Source organism: Parambassis ranga, chromosome 15 (genome assembly GCF_900634625.1).
Source record: "Parambassis ranga chromosome 15, fParRan2.1, whole genome shotgun sequence".
Taxonomy (NCBI): Eukaryota; Metazoa; Chordata; class Actinopteri; family Ambassidae; genus Parambassis; species Parambassis ranga.
Window position 1 is genome coordinate 2,823,746 of NC_041035.1, and position 22,132 is coordinate 2,845,877.

Genomic DNA, 22,132 nt, shown 5'->3' on the forward strand with positions numbered 1-22,132 from the left:
CTGTAAGAAGTAGTGGTCACTATTCCACTGCTTTCAAACCCTTTCTCCTGCCTTGATGGATTCGCAGGCCTGTAAGGGCTGTTACATGTAAACATTTGCTTACAGATATTCAACATAATATATGTAATTAGAAGAAGCATAATTATATATTTCTTGTTTGGCCCTCCAGAACACTTCACCTCGTGCTTCCCCCTCCACAATCACTGGAACCATTAAATTGTGTTCACTCACTCCGGGGACTGTTTTGGCCTGAAGACCTTGGCAAGCAGAGGTAAATCATGATGACTCATAGCACACAACATTCATATTTCAATTACTTAAAGCACAAAAGGCACATTAACATACAACTTAACAAATTGTCATTCACAGGACAGGACCAGCTTACAGTGTGGTGTGTGTCCCTTCACGGAATTGAGGTGTCGCTTCATCACAGGTGTGTGTTGCAATGAAGTTCAAGATTTCAGGTAAAAAATGGGGATATATGGGATATATGTATGACATAACATCATATATGATATGATGATGTGACATATGATATGATATGTCCTGTCATCGTATCATATACCATGTCATGTCATAACATATATCATATGTCACGTCATCATGTATCATGTCATATCATATCATGTCATTTGTCACGTCATCATATCACATCATATCATATCATATCACATGCACTGTATATGACAGGTCTACTTTTGACTAGGTGCTCTGCATTTTAGCTGTGAGCTGTTGAATCAGTTACATAAGAATGTGTTCACTGCCCCTCAGCAGCCTCAGTCTGCTCCTCCACTCTGTCCCTATCTGTAAAAAGGCTACTCAGTGATATTTGCAGTGCTGTCCAGCACTCCAACCTTTGTTTCCAGTAAACTCTGGATCTATTTATAGCCTGTGTGTGTGTGTTTGTGGGAGGTCCTGCTGAGTTCACCACAGCACTTTAAGTTTCTGTGTGTTGCTCCTTACTCTGATGAGGATACAGTAGGTAAATACAGTGTCAGAGGTCACCTGGTTTTGATGATTGTCTCTTTGTCTCATAAGGTAGGTGCATCTTTTAACATTGTCTCTTTGTATCAAGTTGTACCACTCTGTCCAGCTGTAGTGGGTAGAATCATGTCTCAGTTGACAAAAAAACCTGTAGCATTGTTAAACTTGTTTGACTCATAGTGCTTGTTGATTGTTGTGTTAGTCTTAGCTCTGAATCAGAGAGTTCAATGGTTGTTATTATTAGTATTATTTGTAGTATTTTAGTTCAATTGATATTTTAATTTATTTTTAAATTATTTGTATTTTTATTATTTTGTTATTTATTTAACACTGCAGTGGCAGCAGCAGTTCTGGTTGGATTGTGTCCATTTTCAGTGGTAACAGAGTTTTTGGCTGTGTCTACCCACTCTTCACTATAGTGTGTAGTGATAATCATTATTCTCCATATAGTGGACTTATTGTATCCCACAGTGCAATTATACAGTACTTTCATGCATTGTGCTCAGCATTTATTTAACAGTGATCAGACATGTTTTCATTGAGCAACAGCAATTAAACAGTTAATGGTGCAGAAGAGAACATGCAAATAGTCTCCTAAATTGTATACATATAGATGTATAGAAAAATGTGAGCATTGCTTTTTAAATATGTATTGTTATTATTATTAATAATAATAAAATGTGATGTCACCAATCAGAGACGCTGCAATGAACTAAAGTTATAGGACTATTTTAATACCAGGAAATGATACTTTAATCACTTCTCTTTTGTCTTGCGTTTGTCCCCGCTCTAAATGACACACTAATTCCCGTGTCCCTCGTGGTACAGCCCCTTACAGAAATTAAGTTTGAGACAATAAAAGCTGGAGTTGAATTCTTTTTGTCCAGCCAGGCAGCAGGATGTGCAGCCAGTGCTTTTGTTTGGGCAGACATTTTTAGAAGCCCAGGGAGACAAAACAATGTGTACGTCATTAGAGTGGAATACAGGGATGGGTTGACCCTCCTGCACAAGTACACAGCAACAACACACACACACACACACACACACACACACACACACGTATTTTTAACTCCGTCCTGCTTGTCAGATATCACTCAGAAATCATGGCAACTCACTAGACATTTGCTGGACAAAATTATGTTGATGATGATGATGATGATGATGATGATGATGTTTGCGTAATCTGACTCAGGAAGACAGACAGAAACAAACGCACAAGCATATTGTGATCCATTTCCTGCTGTTTTTTTTTTTTTTTTACCTTGTGTGGAGCCTATTTTTAACCCAGGCCAACCAACACAGGCAGGAAAACTAAGTTGGGAAAGAATTGGAGGAAGTCTAGTGGCCATTTAGACAAACAAAGTCACAGTGGGATCAGTGCTGGCTGAACACACAGCGTTACTGCAGAGGGCCGAGAGAGACAAAGAGCTTTACAAAGACAGAGGGGCCATTTGGAGAAAAAAGAAAAAAAACTTCCATCCAGGGCTGATGGCTGGAGAGCTGTGCTGCTGTTAGGAGCAGACAGGTGGATTTTCGTTCAGAATTGAAAGGGACAAAAAGGTGGATCTGTTTATAGATGTGTCTCAAAGGCTGATCCCGGGTGGACTGACACACACAAATGAGGTAAGGTGCATATGTAGAGTCTTCTCATGTGATGCAGGCTGAGCATGTGAGAATTAGACACGTGTTCTTCTTGGAGCTTGTGATAGTTACAGATTGTTGACAGTGGTGTTGTTAATGTTATTTTGGAAAGTGAAATAAGAGTGACAAACATTCAGACTCAGTGCCTTAGCTGCCCCGCCACAAACAGTGATGAAGTCATATGCTGTTTATTGAGCATTTTTTCTGTGTGAAAGCCTCGATCAGATGTCCGTATGCGCACACAGACACATTCCACCCATACACATGAAAAGAAAACACCACACTGACCTTCTGACAGCAGGAAGAGAAGCCTTGTTAGCGCTTAACCAGACAAAGGGATGAATACACACAGAGTACATACTAATGCCAAAACAAGTGTCCGCTGTAGTTTTTGGTGCGACTCATTCATGCTGATGATGATGTTTTTAAGCTCAAACTTCACATTTTTAGTCCAGCTACTTATATAAACTATAGCTTGAAAAATGCTGTGTCCATTGTGAGTGCAGATTTTAGTCCACAATATCTTAAGTTCTAAAGGATCTAATATAATATATAATAATAATATATAATAACTTCAAACACTTATTTTTAAATTACAAAGTGTTTCTGTTTGTTTATCTGCACTAATACGGGAGTAACAGAATGATATTTTAAGGGTGTAGCTGTTGCTGGCTGCTCTCACTTGAACATATTGTTAGCTTAATAAAGCTGTGTCAGACGGTGGTGTTCTGGCTGCGTCCATAACCTCAACTTAGTTTCACCCAGTTTCTCTTACCATAGCACTAAACAACTAGATGATGTGTCACATTAACGCTGTATTCTTACACCAGTGTTAAAGAAAATAGTTCCCTATGAATCAGTAAATATATAAATCGCATCTTACATTATTTATAGTAATTGTGAACTAGATGGGACCCAGTATTGAACCATGTGGGACTCCCTTTTTTAAACCAACATCACACAATGCTGCAAATGTCTGTGGGACAAACAACAATGATACAAATCAGAGGGATTAGAGCCTAAAGTAGAGTTCAGTAACTCTATCTCTCCCTCTCTCTGCTGTGCTCTCCTTCTTGCTTTGCTGGTTTCAGCAGCCTGCTGCAGTTGAATACATTCACAAAGAGCAGCAGCAAGGCTGACGCACGCCTCACCTCATCAGAATAATTTTTTCATTGGCTGTCACCTGAGTAACTGCACATGGACAGATTGATGGTAATCTGACTCGGCCTCCTGTGAGATTATGAATTCATGTATTCATAATTCCAAAAGGCTGCAGGTTGTCAGTGCTTTTACCTCTGGGTTTATTGAATAACCTCCAGCGCCTGCTGCAGGGCGACACTTTCCCCCACGCTCTGTCACAAAACCAAGTCACCACATAGAATATAGCGCTCTTCTGGCACACTGCCACTAAATGTAAATATAGACTTGGAGGACATGACAGCTCCCCAAAAGTGTGGCCAAAACATAATGTCTGTGATACAGTCTATGATTTCAACCTATTAAGTATAATACAGTTAAGTATGATAGGGGATTGACTCACTATAGGGTCCACCCTGACCCATTTACCGTATTTCACCGTCTCCCTGGGAGTAATGAGAGAATCTTCATTTGAGTTTCTCATTTGAGACTTGAGACTTGACTGGGACTTGGAAAAAATGAACATCTCTGTCACTATGTGGCAGTCAGGCCTGTGTGCTTGTGAGATCCGGCATGTTGGGCCGGAGACAGCGAGGTACATCTGATGTGTCATCCGCAGGTCACGGTGACAAACACCGTCAGCTCTGATCTTTGGATTTATTTATGTGGACATGCACATAAATAAAAAGTAGGGTAACTTTATCTCAGCTGCTGACACGCTTTTGGATCAAACACGGAGGAAAACAGCTGTCACACAGTAGTGAGACGACAAAATGGTAAACGGACTATGTTTAGTCTTTTGAATGAAATGTGAAACATTGATATTTTTATGACACGCAGGATCGGGGGAACAACACAGCACATGACAGAGCGGTGCGTACTGTACCTCTGTGCTGCTCTTCTCAGAGTCACTTGACATTTAGGCAGTGGAAGGGCACTTTGTTGTACGTTTACCTAAATGGAACTGGAGGACGCTCTTTGTCTTCATTTGCTAAACCGAAGTACTAGCGATTAATTTTTTTTTCATTTCACAGTGATAAGGATGCACACAGGGCATCCATTTTCCTTCCCTTTGCTGTCTGAGTGTGGATTCTGATCTGCTCTGCACTCTGCTCAGCCTCTCACAGAGCACTGATTCACAGGCTGATAAACTGATGGGCAATTACTGCCTCTTCATGTGAGGACACTTGTTTTTATGGAACACTTTGCATTATGTTGACATTTACAATGAAAACAAATAAAACTGCCGGCACCAAAGAACAGGACGCCATTATTTCCAAAGCAAAACTCAACTACCATATTATCCGGACTATAAGTTGCAGTTGTTTTCATCCTTTGGCTAGGTGTGTGACTTATATATTAAAATATATAATGTCACATGTTTGTTATTTTTCACACTGACAGCCACTAGAGGGCCCTCTAGGCTTGTCTACCTCCTGAGTTGGAGGAGTTGTTTAGAAGTGACACCGAGGATAAAGAATTCAATGGATTTAGTGATTTGAAGTGAGATGGAGAGATGGTCTCGGATTTGGTAAAATTTCCCCTAAAAATGCGACTTATACTTTATTACGCATTACGCAGCATTTTTGGCTGGTGCTACCTTTAGATTGCATCCTGTACCATCATCTGTTATTATACAGTAACATTGTTCCCCAAATGCAAGAAGAGTACTTGTGACCATATATGTTAGCTAGCGTGTAACATTGACTGCTTCCTACTAATGAAGACAAATAACATGTAATTGACTCATAAATAATCGAATAAAACTGTATTTAGTCTGTTTAGCCTACAGCTGTGCTTTAATTAGGTTGGTAGCGGTCAGTGGCAGTTTTTGGCATGGGCGAACCAGGCAGCATCACATGAGGGGCGGCACGAGCACTGCATGGCTAAGCAGGTTTCTATATTATATTATCGATCATATCACTGTGTGGGAAATTGGCAAATTAGTGCCCCCTGCAGGCGCCCCTGCTTGCTGAGAGGGGTCCGTACACAGAAGCTGTGTGAGAAGCGGAGAGGGGCTCAGGGGGACAGCTCACCTCTGGGTCTTCGAATGGAACGGACAGAGCGTGAACGAGGGAGGTCTCACTCTCTCCTGATAGTGAAACACTGCGTGTTTGTGTATAGTAGCGTGAATGATCGAAAGAGTGAGCGCTCATACCATTAATACAAGGTCTTTAAACCACACGCACGTTTTTGGGCCATGGGGATTTGGGGGCGCTCAAAGGGGGTCTTGCCCGAGGACTACTTCAATGTAGAACCACCACTGCTAGCGGTTATCTGTCCATACGGGACAGAGTTTCCCTTTAAGCTAACCAAAGATAGACTAAGCTATCCTTGTGCTTGTTGGGGTGCCTGATGAAGTTGGGCATTGTTGAGCTGCCATAATTTATCCCGAGACCGCGCACTCTGCAGGGTGCTGTTCGCTTGTTAGCTGTCTGTTGGAAGGCATCATATGCAAATGTTAGCACTAATGGCACAGTGCCTGTGGCTGCATTACGTTGCATGTAATATCAAGAGAGGGAAATATTCAGTCTGTCTCTGATGTTCCCAGAGTCTGTTTGGTCACCTCAGTGATATGTGATTTAAAATTTTTAGACATTAATTTCTAAACAGTTCTATGCAGTGTCACTAAATTTAGAGCTGCGTGGCTAAGCTCAGCATGCTACATGTGATGTGTCTACCATGCTGTTTGCAAATGATTCATTCTGTGAAACAACCAAAGCCAGCCAGCCGGGTTACATTGAGCCAGCTAACATTCATTGAATTCCCAACCTGAGACATGTCAAACAGTTATTTATCAATTATTTATGGTCTCTCCTGGAACAGCGTGGACATAAATGCAAGGTTAGAGCAGCTTATATAACACTTCTCTCAAGGCCTGTGCAATAACATCATCATTTACGTGTGTGCATTATCTCAGGATGTTTGCAGGATGTGCACTCCGTGATGTATTCTGACAGACACGCTGCTTACAAATACATTCAATCGGCCAGTTTTAACACAGATGTTGTTATAAATCTATAGGAATTTATAACAATAGCTGCAGAATTTTGTCATTGAGTAAGCACCTGAGTCCCAGTTAAACTTCTGTTTCATCTAAACCGTGGAGGTGGAGCTGTGTTTTATATGAAATCTCCCACACAGTTGTTATGAACCGGTAGTCATGTACCTGTTCCAGGCTTTAATCGTGTTTATTTCTGTAAGTTGGACATTTCAACATGGAGCTCTAGGGGATACTTTATACAAGTTTTTATGTGGTAGTTTGAATCTTTGTCAATGGACATAATATAGCATGTGAGATCAATTTTTAACTTTTCAATCAGTGACATCATATATTACAGAGCCCCCCACGAGACATGAAAAACCATTCTTTTTTAAACGATCCTGAGATACTTTTGCAAGATCTTGCAAAACTTTTGTGAGATCATGATATACTTCTGGGTCAGTAAGTAAGTTTTGTGAGACCTCACAAAAGTTTCTCAGGATCTTGCAAAAATAATAAAATAAATAAAGGTTGTTTTCTTCATTTCTCATGGACTCCATAATATATGATAAACTTGAAATGAAATGTGATTCCTGACACCCCTATAGGGGCCATATCATCTCCTAACCTCAAGTCAGTGTAAATAAAGCAGTTTAATATCAATATTTAAGTTAGTTTAAATCAAAGAAGCCGGACCAGCAGAGAGCAGCAGTTCCAGTTTCTAATCTATTCATTTGTATCACTAGAAGCCAAAGAAGCACAGCAGGTGGGACTAAGCAGACTGAGGGAGCCATGTACTAGTATTAAACAGGGCAGTGAGCGGCTGTGGACACACACACAGACATACACCCTCACACGCACCATCTGCTTACACTGCACTGCCAGCTGTCTGAACCCAAGGTCGACGGAGCATCTGTCTGCAGCAGCACACACTGAGTCCGACCTGTCTAATCAGCTCTGAACATCACATCCAGTCCCCACGGACCGCTCAGCATTTCTGCTTCCACTACATCACCAGCAGCTCCTCACAGACTGATTTACAGGCTGGTCTGAATGAGGAGAAGGATGATGTTGTTGTTGTCTTATACAGCTGAAAATATAAAACAGGAGTTGTAGATCCATGTGGATGTCTCTCAGCCAATCGGCAATCAGATCAGGCTATGTCACAGGAAGAGATAGAAACATGAAAGTTGGTAATATAATTATCACCTCCTATACAGTCATACAAATGGAAATATTGTCTTTATATATCTATATATTTTGTGCCAGGCTGGTGATTTGTGCTGGAGTGTTGGACACTTTAACATGTAGCTCTATTGGGATTGGCTCACTGTTAGAGGTAGCCTCAAGTGGACAATTGAGGAACTGCAGTTTGTGGTGTTCAATTGATCCTTCCATATGAAGCCACTATTGATCCGTGGATTAAAAGTGTAGCTGATCAGACATATATGTAGGTGCAAATATATTATGGAATTTTCAAACACTTTCTCATTTTTGTGCTAGTTTGTAGTTAAGCATATGAGATTAAATCCAGCACTAGCACTGACAGCCTCTAATAAATATAGTAGACCTGTGTGTGTGTGTGTGAGGTCACATGGCAGACTGCTGCTGCTCCAGGCTGCTGTGTTTACCAACAAGAGGAGGAGGAGGAGGCGGAGGAGAAGGTCATAGCGTAGTATCCGTTCCACCATGGGAGGCTCTGTGTGCCTGACAGTAGCCAGCAGCAGCCTGCAGCATCTAGCAGCAGCAGTTAGTTGTGGCAGCGCAGTGACTGATCCTCAGCCTGGATGCCGGCTGAAAGACGCCTGTTTGAGGGGTAAGAACTGATTCTTTGTGAATATAGACGTCAGAGAATGTGTAGTTTTGACTGAAGAAGATTTAAGAAAGTGAAGAAACAAGGTCAGAGTCAGAAGTCAGATGTACAGTTTGTGTGTGTGTAAGACACTGTATGAGTGTGTGTGTGTGTAGATACACCATTCACACCTTCACCTTTGTACTTTTTGTGTGTTTATTTGTGTGTGCTCCTACTTCTGAGTGAACGCCACTGTGCAAACTATGCATCCAGTCAGAGACACAGTGACCCATTGTGGAGGCAGAAAAGCACAAGTCATGCTAAAGGGCACAGCTGACTGTAACATGTGCTGACGAGCTGTGAAACCAGAACACAAGTTTGTTTATGCGGCCGTCTCCATGGTGATTGTCATGTCATGAATTGATGTTTGTGCCGCGTCGTGAAAGCAGCCGATGGTGTCCACGCAGACAAAGTGACAGAGACTTTCAGAACGGCCCGTTTGTTGTGTGTGAGGCGTCAGGCTGTGCGTCACGCCGTCTGCAGCGTGTGTCCTCACTTCTTTTATCAATGCATCTGTTTAGTGTGTCATTTACTCTTGGACTTGCACGTCAGAGGATGTTTGCGTTGCTTCTTAGCACAAGCAGCGACCAAGACCAACAATGGAGTGTGACTCACTCAAGAAACGTGACAAAATGTGTGTTGTCTGACTGTGAGGAGCTGGTCTGTGGACACTGTGTGAATGTGAGGCTGTGAGACAGAATAGAGGGTCAGAGCTGAAGTTTGGCTGCAGGATTTAGAGGCACTGGCAGAGAGAAGTGACTGAGTTAGTCACGCTCTTTCTCCTCAGATGGATGGACAGGGTTATGTAAGGCTGCCTCTGATGTACAAAACTTCTCATCGCTCTTGTTGTTGCTGCTGTTGACGTGCTGTTTTGCACTGATGAGCAAAGTTATGATAAATAAAGGCTTTCTTCTAGCAGACAAACAGCAGTGTTATGTAATATGAACACGCTGTTATTCAAATGGATCAGCAACACCTCTTGTTTTTATTGAATTAAATTAACTCTGGTATTTTGTTGACTTTTTATGTCCCCCTAATGAAATTATGCATGTTTTGTTTTTTACATTTTATGCAGTGTGTGGTGGTGCTACAGTACACACAGCATTATAAAAGTCATCCTTTCTAGACTACTAAACATCCACAGCAAATAAACAGACGATGAATGGAAGTATATGAAAAGATGGAAACATCCTCTGTGCTCTCACCTGTGGAGTGTTTTTGTGTAGAAGGCTTCAGCTGGTAAGAGGTGGAGTGTGGGTGGAGTTAAGGTAGGCAGACATTTTTTAGATTAAAATTACTTGGTTAGGTTTAGGAAAAGGTTACGAGGCAAACTTATTCCGTCTTTATCTGATATTTGCGGTTACCATGGTGACCAGTCTGGCCTAGAATCACAGATTTACACTACACTATATGGATATAACCACAGGAGGGTGATGGATACATGCACACACACACACACTTATGATACAATTTTTTTCTATATACAAAACTACTAATATATATAATGTGGGAGGTGGCAACCAAGATAAATAAATTAATGGGTCTGCATTTAGTTGACTCTTTTGTTACTATATATCTCGGCAGAATGCTGGAAACAGTCCTACTGAAGGACAAATATTTATTGAAGTTACTTTTGGCAAGTAGTAGAAAAGCCATAACCAAAAAATGGTTACGAGTGGACCCTCCAACATTGGGCCAGTGGCGCGGGGTCTCTATGACTTTAACTGTGACACCCAGGATGTACTCATGTTCACTGTGTATATATGCAAATAAAATATTAAAAATAAAATATTTTTTTTAAAAAGTTAAAAAATAAAAACAACTGTAATGCTTAAAACCAGCTACAACATGGCCATGTAATTCTTACATCACTCTAAAATCCCCTGCTCTGAACTTTGATGTTGTTTGTAGTCCTATTTAGCATTTGTTAGCATTTTTTCTTTTTTAGGGCAGGTAGAAGATTTAAGAGGTTTACTAGTGTATTTGGTTGTATTATTAAAGCATCTCAACCAAAAGATCTTTTGAAAAAAACAAACCCTTTGAGAACAAGGGAATCAGAAGTGCTTATATACCACTGGCATCACTGGCAGCAGTCTGTGTAGGAGGCTGCCGCTATGTTGATTGTGTCTGCCTAAACTCATGGATATTTATAAAGTAAACCCTGTTAACTAATCTGTTATCTGGCTTTCAGTTCAGGGAAAAAAGCAAACAAAAACAACTCAACACAAATATCCAGCAAAAAGTGAGCCTTATTGAAAATAAAGGCAAAAACCCCAAAAGGCAAACTAACAACAAAAAAGGTACCATAACTGACAAAGTATAAAACAAAAGCTAAAAGGAAATAAAACATAACCCACACAACACTAGATACACTGGAAGCATGAGCTGACAGACAAAACACAAAGATACACAAGGTCAACAAGACATAGATGAGAAGAATCAGGGCGGGGCAGGTAACCAACCAGGAGGGAAACCCAAGAGGAAGTTAAACAGACCGAACTCAAGGAAGTGAACCAAAACAGAGCAAAGAAACTGAAAACTAGGAAAATGACTCAACATGACTCAAAACCATTCTGTGCACCAGGCTGTAAACATGTGTGCCAGCCTACACTTGTTATTGTTTTGCTAATGAACCCCCCCCCACCTATCAACGTATTGTATTGTGATGTTAGGTAAGCTGCCAAAAAGACTGGATGGCAGCCTGCTGATAAAACTAGCATAGTGCTTGATTTAATTAACAAAATGGACAAATAAGTTATAAAAATACCAAAAATATCCAATAACCCGGACAGTGTGTACACTGTGTGTGTGTGTGTGTGTCAAAATAGCAAGGATCCCTGCAAACCCACCAGCAGAAACATCAATCAGCGCCCCTGTCTGGAAGTATGATGTCATATTGTTTTGTTCAGGTGATAAAATGCTCTTTATGAGTTATTGGGGATGGTACCAAAATCTACTCACAGTTTATTTTAGACATTCCTATCCTTCAAATGCTCATAAATGATAAAAAACAAACTGAATTGGAACCTCTTCTTCAATAACATTAACTGTAGAAACTCTTCAGATCAGCCACTGGATTTTTTGTCAAGTGACTTCTGATTACAAGTGACTCATTGATAGTTGTATTTCATTGACAGATCATTGTAGTTCCACTAAAAAGTGCAAAAACTCTTGGGATTTTGGATTTTGTTGTAGTGATTTAAAGTGGGTGTGATAAAGCACCAGGTCATTTTTTCCACATGTTGCATTCAAGTACCATTGGAAAGCCCATCAAAATATCTAAAAAAGCCAAAGTTATCTATGTAAGATAGATCAAATGGAATATATGGTTAGGATGGATCTCAAAGATGTCAATTGTTAAGGTTTTCACTCATTAATGTACAGGAAACTTACAGATGGGACATCTGTTTAATACTTCTATGCTGATGACATACAATGATACATTTCTGACCAGCTAACCTGTGTATCCTTGTGTCTTTGGCTGCCTGGTGTCCACAAAAAACACAACTGAGAATTATCCAGTGCTTCACAAACACAAAAGAGAGGGCTTCTGGTACAAAAGGACAAAAACACATGTTACAGTCTCTGCTGACAACAGCTATGTTCAGCTAGTAAACACACGGGAAAATTTAAAAGCTAAAGAGCTGGATTATTTCTGTATACTGGAAAGAATGTTGGATTAATCTGTGCCAACTAGATGTGTAGACAGGCAACATTTTACTCCACTGGTAGAATTAGATCGATATCATCATTGTTATCATCATCAAAATAGGTCAAGATGAGTTACACAGTATCATCACATGAGATCAGAAATCCAGTGTCATGCATTTCTACTTGTTTTATTGCTGTGTGATAAAATGCGTTCTGACTGATGACTCTGACTCTCTGCCGCTCCCAGGAAAACCCTGATTGGTCCAGAGCTGTGAGCAGGACGTGCTGACATCTGTTCTCTCCCCTCCAGCTGGGGCATCATGGGATCATCCACACTGGGGAAGGCAGCATCTCTCGATGCTCTTTTAAATGAATGCATTCATGCATTTGGTGAGTGACACAGACCATCTGGAGGGCCCAGAGGTCCCACGTTCACTGTGGTGTCATTCATTTAAATTAGGAACATAACCTGAAAGGCAAACAGCAAGCTACTCAAAACTGTATGACTTCATCCTTTAATTTTTTTACTAAACAGGAGATAGTGTTGTATTATGTTGGGACTACTTTATGTGAAGTAATGTTTGATGCTCCAGTGAGTAGCTAGAGCAGCGACTGTTGTGTCCCAACAAAGCGCATGCAGTAATAAATGGCCATGTTAACTAGTGCTGGAAATATACTAATTTCTTTTCACAGATGACAATGGCGAGCTGCAAGGAAACCTGCTTCCTCGCAACCTGCTGCTGATGCATCGCTGGTATGTTACATCCTCTGAACTGGCGGGAAAACTGCTGATGATATATCCCATCTGGCGAAACCTCTGCTGCAGAGATTCGGCTACGTTTTGAGATGCACACTGTCCTACCTAAATCTTGTCTTCGGTTAATGGCACAGTGATCAGTCTGTTTTATTGATGGCTCCTGATTGTCTCCTCACAGCCCTGTATGATGATGTAGAATGAGTAGTATTGATCTTGTTCAGGATCAATGTCCTGCCCAGTAAGTGGTGTGTTGTGTTTGTCAGACTCACAAGCTGTCTTCAACAGATATAAATGTGTTTGCATCGGGTGCCACAATTAAGAACTTTCTGTGAGTGTAGGGTAGATCTAGTTATTGTCATAAAATGACCAAAAGTGACCTATCGCTATGAGTATTAGAGAGTGGATGAAGAGTCAACACCTGTGTTTTTATAGCAGAAACAGCACATTCTTACACCAAACTCATCACATCAAGGTTCCGGCCCTGAGGTTACTGCCCCAGGGCAGTTGGGAGGCCCCCTGTGGGCTGAAAAAACCTTCAACTACAGCAGCGGCAATGTAAATTTGCATTGACAGTCCCCGAAGGGGACCTGCCAGACCCCGCTTACACAGCCATTGTCAATTCTAATGACAAAGATAGATTAAGGTGGATTTAATCATAGAATTCCACACTTAGGTTTAGGGATGAAATCACAGAGTTAATTTTAGAACATGGTAATTAAAAGCCATCTTGTTTGGGTTTCAGTTACCATGGTGACAGCTCTAGCCTCTACTCCATTTTTATACAGAACAATTGTCCACTGTTTGTTTCCTGGTAACACATCAGGCATAGTGAGGAAAACTGAGCAGATCGTGTTGGAGGTAGAGCAACGTGGATGTGCTGGGTAATTTTATGTGCTTGTCTGACCACTGATAAAACATGTGCATGCTGGTAGATACATCTCCACACATAAACAGCAATCTGCTCAGTTCAGCGGCAGCAGATGTGAAGGAGAAAATGAAGAGTAGCAGTCGCAGCTGGTACATTTTGTGCTATAGTCATATATCTGGAGAGGCGTACGTCAGATTTAACACAGCAGCATAAATCAAGTTTAAATCTACATTCCTCTGTGGTACATGTACACTGTAGATGCTGCTCCCCCCTCCCACACATTCACATCTCTCCACAAACCTCTTTAATCTGATTTACAGTATAACATTTGTCAGATGTTACAAAAGTCCTTAACTCAGCTTCACGTACCGTGACTGCAAAGGAGACAACTATCAGAGGACCAGGCTGAAGATCTGTTATTTAATGAGGTAAGGTCTATCTTCACCTAATTTCACCTCATCTCAGACATATTTGTTAGGTTTAGGTTGGGGAAATCCCACATTTCCAAGCTGTAAACAAATCAGAGGCTCCCTGCATCATACATCATTACAGGGATGTGATTCACAGTGGTCATGTTCAGATTGTGTTAATTGTGCCTCTGTGCCTTCTGTCAGGTACTGGATAGTGACGTTCCCTGCAGAGTTCAACCTGGACCTGGGTCTGATCAGGATCACAGAGGAGTTCAGACATGTGGCGGCTCAGCTTGGCTGTGAGGAGCATTTCAAGCTCATCGATATATCAACCATGTAAGTCGTCCAGCACAGCTGAAAAGACCCTGTGTGTGACTGCAGGCTGTTGCTAATTGTTTCTTCTTGCAGTCCGTCCTATGACTGGATGCGGAAGTTGACCCAGAGAAAGAAGCAGGCCAAAAAAGGCAAAGCATCGCTGCTGTTTGACCACCTAGAGCCCATGGAGCTGGCCGAGCATCTCACTTTCCTGGAGTTCAAGTCCATCCGGAGGATATCTGTACGTCTACTGATTACATTTCACTGACATTAAAACTAAAAGCTTCAGATCTAAGGATAGATTTCGGTTTCCTCCCCAGTTCACTGATTACCAGAGCTATGTGATCCATGGCTACCTGGTGGACAACCCGACCCTGGAACGCTCCATCGCCCTGTTCAACGGAGTCTCGCAGTGGGTCCAGCTGATGGTGCTGAGCAAGCTAACACCTCAGACCCGCGCAGAGGTCATCACCAAATACATCCATGTGGCTCAGGTAAGACAACATCATAAAGGCTTTGTCTAAACCCAGTCACAGTTTTAGTGGTCCAGACTCATTAATATCAGTTCCAGATGTGTCACAGAGAGATGTTTGGTTTCCAGCAGACATGGTGGTGAACATTAAGACCAAACAACTCCACTCTGGTCCCATGTGTCCATAGGACATTGTTCCACAAGTGTTGTTCTTTGTTCAGATGCAGTTTAGTGAACCTCAGTCCTGCTTCCATGTGCTTTTTAGACAGAAGAGTCTTTCTCCTGGTAACCCTTCAACAAACTGTACTTGTTCAGTCTTCTTCTAACTGTGCTGTCACATTAACCCTGGGCATGCTCAGTGAGGTCTGTAGGCTCTGATATGTAGCTCTTGGGTTTTTTTTTTGTATTTTTCTTGGGCTGAATTTGTTGGGACGTCCACTCCCAGCACCTGCTGCAGCTCACCAAAATAAATACTATGGAAGAGACGACTTAGTATTTGCTTAGTATTGCCCTCTGCTATCTAAACAGATTCAGGTGTAAGGACAGAAGTCTGATTTGTCTAAATATGACATTGCACTCCCCCCTCTATAAACTTCCTGTTTCATTCAGTGAGCTCTCAGGACAGTCCAGATTGACGTTCTGCATGCTGGTCACATGATTTAAAACCAGGCTGCTGCATTTGACAAACCCTTATCACTGAATAAAACAGGAATATGCATATGTAAAGATGTCATTTTTTAAGTGTTTCTTTCATGTTGCACTTAGTCCATCAGCAAGGATACCTCATCAATATTCATGATGGGTTTTTATATATTATTGGCAATTACACTGGACTTCTCCACTGTAAGAGAGTCCCTCCATTATCTGTCCATTTGTACTGAAGGAGTGTCCTACTGATACACTGTCATCATGGAGACTGTCTGCAGACAGCATCATTGATGGAAGCTTTTACAGTGTACTGCACAGGTCACATGACCCATTATAGTATGATGAGTATCAATCAAAGTGTTCATATAGCAGATAATAACTCATCTAAAAGCTTAGGCCAGATAGGAAGTGTGCTGATTGGATGTTGGATTTAACTCACTACTTATTTTAAAAAGTTTGTTACCATTACTATTTAATGGTCAGACAGAGATATATACATATGGACACAAAAACATGCACAACTGCCCACACAAAGCTTTTCAAAATAAGCAATTACAAGAAGTGAGAGGCACAGAGATTTTCAAAATAAATGCATTAAATGTATTATAGCAAGGATGTTTCCAGTCCACCCACACACATGATTTTCAAAATAAAAGCCCCAAAATCATTACTGAGCTAACTAGAGCTAGTAACCAATTCATAAGGCTTTGGACTTACTAATATATTGGGTCATTATGATCATATCTTTTTCCTATCTCGATCTATTTGATTATTTATTCCATTACAATGTATTTAGAAGCTTTGGGCCTATTTAACCTGCTACACATTCAATCAGAAACACTGTAAGATCATGAAACGGAGTCAGTGGATTCAATAAAGGTCATTGGTGCATTTCACACAATGTTATTAAAGTAACATCTTAGTTATTATTATAAAAGCCATTATTATTATTATTTCTAAATAGTCATAACAGTATTATTGTGTACAGCGCTATATTGCAGCACCGCTCACTTTAAACACATCCCTCTGTGTCATCAGAAACTGCTGCAGCTGCAGAACTTCAACACCTTGATGGCAGTGGTGGGGGGGCTGAGCCACAGCTCCATCTCCCGACTAAAGGAGACTCATTCTTACCTGACACCAGAGGTTGTAAGAGTGAGTCAGTGTTATGTTTTATTATAGAACATTTTACTTAAATATAGAATATTATATTATATTTTTTTATTATATTATATTTTTTATTAAAAAACATATTTATAAACGAGACAACAACATTTATGGAAACACAAAAATCAGTCAATGCAGTCCTTCAAGAAGCCACTAGATGTCACAGGCACTAAAGAAATATTATGGCATTCTTTACATGTTTGCAATGATCTTTTAGATCATCACACATCACATGTGAAATCCAGGGTGCAACTTCAACAAGAGCCCAATCTAAACATTTGTCACTTCCTGCCACAGATCTGGAGCGAGATGACAGAGCTGGTCTCTTCCAACAACAACTACTCCTGCTACCGGAAGGCCTTCAATGAGTGCCGGGGCTTCAAGATCCCCATCCTGGGTGTGCACCTCAAGGACCTGATCGCAGTGCACGTGGTTTTTCCAGACTGGGTAGGGGACACCAACATGGTGAACCTGGTGAAGATGCATCAGCTCTATATGACCTTCAATGAGCTGGTGTCACTGCAGAGTGCAGTGGCTCAGCTGGAACCCAACATGGACCTCATCTACCTGCTAACGGTGAGGGGTTAATACAGGCGGGAGATCTGCTTACAGCTCGACTAGATGAGGAATGTTATTTTCTACACAACCTTTTACTTATTTTTTGTGGTTCCACAAAGAAACAGACTGAAATACTTCACCATCTATTTTGTTACATGAATTACTACATCTTGTATTTTCTTGTATTTTTCAGCTTTCTTTAGACCTTTATTACACAGAAGATGAGATTTATGAGCTGTCTTTACTGAGGGAGCCACGCAACCCCAAATCATTGGTGAGTTTCAGCCCACAACACGTTCTCACTGCTGTATCCTCACACACCATCACATATTACGGACATCAGTTGCGCACACAAATTCCATTTACTTCCACTTTCTCACTATTTGGGTGCTGCCTGAAAAGCAAAAATAAATAAAAAAATGGTTTAAACTAAAGAACTAAACAACTAAACTAAACACCTTGTGCGTGTATGTGTATATAAGAGTTTATGCTTGGCTTTATTGTATTTATTGTTCTTTGATATGCTGCTACTACAATTTAATTTCCCCACAGGATTAATAAAGTAAATCTTAGTCTTTGTCTTAATCTTAAAGAAAAAAACTAAAGTTAAACCCATGACACAAAAGGAAACGTAAAGTGCATCACAAGACTTTAATACGCATGATAACAAGACACAGGTGAAACACATCAGGGCGGGACAGGCAATCACCAAGGAGGGAAAACTCTAGGAAGTCAAACAGATGAAGATACACAAGGAGGACAAGACTTTCAAATTAAAACAGAAAATACAAGAACAACAAATTTTAAAATAACTAAAGATTTTGAATAAACCAGAAAGACTACAACAAAACAACTACCGTGCTTTTTTTAAAAGGCCTGTAGGTGACAGTGAGAATGAGACCACCCCAGTTGAGATCTTTAAAAGGGTTTTAACCAAGAAAATATCACAACACATGGTTTTTTACTCGTCCATGAGAACCAACTTTGAGCTCACTCCTGTGTCTCCTTTTTCACAGCCTACCTCTCCTACAACTCCCAGCAAGCCCCTGGCCCCACTGGACTGGGCCTCTGGTGTCACCACCAAACCAGACCCCTCTGTGGTCAATAAACACATAAGGAAGGTGGTGGATGTGAGTTGAACATCTCCATTTCTCCTCACTGTACAGATCAAAAATGGGCGGATGTTGTGTGGGTGACATTTTAATATTAATCAGTGTTCTGTGTGCTTTTGAGAAGTCTGTGTTCAGGAATTACGACCATGATCACGATGGTTACATTTCTCAAGAAGACTTTGAGAGCATCGCCGCTAACTTCCCCTTCCTTGATTCCTTCTGCGTTTTGGATAAAGATCAGTAAGTCTCAAACATTAGCTACATATTCACAGTTTAAAATGTGTTGTGGCATTTTTGTCATGTGTTTAATTTAAGGTAAATTTGTACTTTAATGTGTACAGTGTGTCTTCTCTATACATACACAATAATCTACATGGTACAGCAAATGGATAACTTATCACATGACTAAAGTGTGTATGAGGAATTTCTGCTGAATCAGCTTCTTCACATATGTCCCACTCAGAGACGGACTGATCAGCAAGGATGAGATGATAGCGTATTTCCTCCGTGCCAACCCGCTGCTGCAGTGTAAGATGGGACCAGGATTCATCCACAACTTTCAGGAGATGACGTACCTGAAGCCCACCTTCTGTGAACACTGCGCAGGATTCGTATGTACCTCTAACCACATGTTCTATATACACACACACGGGGTTGCAGGAAAGGTTGTGAATAATGAAACACATAAAATGTTGCCCTGATGTTGTTTTTGTATTTCTCTCTCCTGCCGTCTGTGTCCCTGCAGCTCTGGGGGATCATCAAACAGGGCTACAAATGCAAAGGTAACTGGATTCCTAAATGATGCATGAAACACGGGGCATTCAAATGTAACACTGCGTCATCATGCGCTTATTTTATGGCCTGATATACAGTAAGTCATCGGAGTAGCAGAAGCTTTGCTACTGATAAACTGTTAAGCCGTGCTAACAGGTTAATATTATGTTGTCATGGTTACAGTAATAAACAGGAACAATTTATTCAAACAATTTATTCAAAGGAAAGCTTGTCCACTTCCTATCTATGCTATTGGACTGATATTGGCTAAGATAGTTCTTTATGAATGAATTGATTTCCTATCAGAATATAACCTTAAAAAGCTTGATTTTGCTAATGGATGCTGATAGATCAGTTCGGATTACAGCTGCTTGCAACAGCAGCCTTCCCTTTAAGATATCCTCAGATAGGGTTTTGCTGCTGCTCATTGAATGTGTCCAGTTAGCACCGCCTAAGGTGGTGTGTGATGCCCCTTATAGTTATAAAATAGTATTTTTATAAAAGCTAAAAGTGGAACTATGTGCTGGAACATGGTGCAATGGAGATGAACTGACAAAAACACATGGAGATCACTCAGACTTAACACACTCGTGGGTAATGAGGCACAGGTGGAGACATTAGGGCAGAGCAGACACAAGAAAGAGGGAACCTACGGTGGCCGTGTCTTGCAGAAAGAAATTGGAAATATGTAAGAGGCCGAAGGGATGCACGTCTGGTCCTCCATTGTTTCCAACGTGGGTGCACAGGCACAGCTGAGTAGAAACAGGAAATGATCTGTACAGTCAGAGAGACAAGAACAAGAATTGTTGTCCCTACCCTGCTTAAAGACACTAATTAAGAGTGTCAGAAATGAGAATACAGGAAGAATCAAGGTTCTGGAATAGTTTAGTCAAAGTCCAGACATCAACCCCATTGAAATGCTGTGCCTAAATGAATGCCCAAAACCAGAAGAATGGACCAAAGTTCCTCCACAATGACTTAACAGACTGATAAAAAGTCATACAGGAAAGTGTTATTTCAGTTTATTGCTGCTAAAGGTGGAATATGTATTACTTGTTACAACCCAAAGAGGTCACTATATAACTTGTTATAGGTAAACATGTCTTCCTTGTCTTTTCAGACTGCGGTGTTAACTGTCACAAACAGTGCAGGGAGCTGCTGGTCCTGGCCTGCAGGAAGCTGATTCGCTCTGGATCTCTGGGCAGCGTTTCTCCAGCCAGAATGACCCACAGCTCGCTGCCCAGCAGCCCTGCGCTGCCCGCCTGTAAAGGTCATTCACCTACAAACACACATGTACGAGTGAGTTATATCCAACACACCAGGCTTCACGGATCCTTTGTCCCCTCCTTCAGATGAGGACGAGGTGTTTGAGTTCCCGGCTGTCCCGTCTGCAGGTCCAGCTGTGGACACTCAGTCCATCACTCTAATGACTGGCTCAGCCCAGAGGATCTCAGTGCGCCTGCAGAGGGCCACCACCAGCCAGGCCACCCAGACGGAGCCTCTGTGGCCCGAGCACAGCTGGGGGGGCTCAGACAGCGGCTCCCACACCTTCCCTAAAATGAAATACAGGACTCACAGGAAGACGTCTAAAAACAAAGGTTTTGCCCACTGGGAAAACCAGAACGAAGGACAGCATCAGGCGGTTTCCTCCTGGAGCAGCAAGGACTCCCAGGAGAAGCCAGACGTGGTACAGAACGGGGTCACACACAGAGGCAAGGTAACGGAACAGATGGCTGTCTGAACATACCTCTGAAAAAAGTGGGTCCACCAAAGGTGTATTTCTGCTGCAGTAATATGATCCTAACTCATCAGCACTAGCCTCAGCTTGAAATGTGTGTGTGGCAACTGAGGTGGTCAGAAGGTTCCAGGTCCTCACCTGGATGGTTCCTGTGGTGGAAATGCAGCTTAGGTGGACAAAATATTAAAACCAGAAGATGTAATTTTTCTCTCTTTGTTTTCACCCAGGAGAGCTGACTTGGTCATGGTAGTGAGGACCAGTCTCGGGGGTCCAGAAAGCTCCTGTCACTGGGTAAGGTGCTGGGCTGCCTGAGGCCGCCCTTTAGTGACCTAGAGTTATCATGTCCTCTCTGAACTTCATCATGGAGGTGCAATCAGAGAGAGAAGCTCAGTGGACTAAAAGCCACAGGAAGATCTCCATCCTGGGAATCTCTGCAGGAAGATGTTCAGGACGTACACTGTACAACATCAACGGTCGAAAAGGAGGCAGCTGATATGGCGAAGTGGGGGTATTTATATGTGGAGTTGGAAATAAAGGGAAAGTAAACACAAGCATCAAAGGGAACCCAGTCCACACTGCTGTGTGAGGATGATTTTGTAACACTATCTTCACCTGCAGGGTGGGTAACTCTGGATCTATCTTACAGGAGGAAGTCACTCAGTTTCTATCCACACAAACAAAACAAGACAAGCTTTTCTTCACCTGAGTAGCATTGTCATTTAGGTTTATGTATGAACATTTGTAATGCCTAAATAAAAACTAATTGTGGTTTTTAGCAAACTTTGACCAATTATATTTGGGGTTGTCTGTCTAGAAGCATGTATAAATATTCGGCAAAGAACTATTTCACTTCCGGCTTTAAACATATTTATTTCTTGTTGTAAAGTTGAACATTTTAACATGGAGAATAGTTTTAATGGATTTTGGATTAAGTGCAGTTTATTCTTCCACTTTTTAAGTAGCCAAGTGTAAGATGTTCAAGTCAGCTGAAAGAGCAGGCGAAAGAAAAGAGGCTACGGTGCCTTCATAGAGTTTCCAATGTCAGATGGAAGTGACATAATGAGA

The 22,132-nt window shown here is 41.4% G+C and overlaps 1 protein-coding gene across 4 annotated transcripts; it reads left to right on the forward strand.

Annotated features, from left to right (window-relative positions):
* The first annotated feature begins 971 nt into the window (after nucleotides 1–971).
* Nucleotides 972–21,847, forward strand: rasgrp3 (RAS guanyl releasing protein 3 (calcium and DAG-regulated)). Of its 4 annotated transcripts, none has more exons than XM_028423013.1 (17): nucleotides 972–1,038; nucleotides 12,496–12,638; nucleotides 12,942–13,044; nucleotides 14,239–14,301; nucleotides 14,488–14,619; nucleotides 14,692–14,839; nucleotides 14,919–15,092; nucleotides 16,757–16,873; nucleotides 17,183–17,461; nucleotides 17,637–17,717; nucleotides 18,460–18,573; nucleotides 18,680–18,795; nucleotides 19,019–19,166; nucleotides 19,301–19,337; nucleotides 20,450–20,599; nucleotides 20,682–21,046; nucleotides 21,295–21,847. In XM_028423013.1, exons 2-17 carry the CDS (start codon nucleotides 12,569–12,571, stop codon nucleotides 21,301–21,303), a joined length of 2,106 nt encoding a protein of 701 aa, XP_028278814.1. In that variant the 5' UTR covers nucleotides 972–1,038; nucleotides 12,496–12,568; the 3' UTR covers nucleotides 21,304–21,847. The 4 variants fall into 4 exon arrangements, with proteins under 4 accessions (XP_028278814.1, XP_028278812.1, XP_028278813.1 ...); XM_028423011.1 differs by lacking the exon at nucleotides 972–1,038 and adding an exon at nucleotides 2,358–2,607; XM_028423012.1 differs by lacking the exon at nucleotides 972–1,038 and adding an exon at nucleotides 8,435–8,561.
* Nucleotides 21,848–22,132: the final 285 nt, after the last annotated feature.

Excerpts from the sequence above, each read along its gene's own strand:
- rasgrp3 (XM_028423013.1), top strand. The coding sequence starts at position 12,569 with ATGGGATCATCCACACTGGGGAAGGCAGCATCTCTCGATGCTCTTTTA. Across the intron at positions 13,045-14,238 it reads GCGGGAAAACTGCTGATGAT|GTACCGTGACTGCAAAGGAG; the intron begins ATATCCCATCTG and ends ACTCAGCTTCAC. Across the intron at positions 18,796-19,018 it reads TGCGTTTTGGATAAAGATCA|AGACGGACTGATCAGCAAGG; the intron begins GTAAGTCTCAAA and ends TGTCCCACTCAG.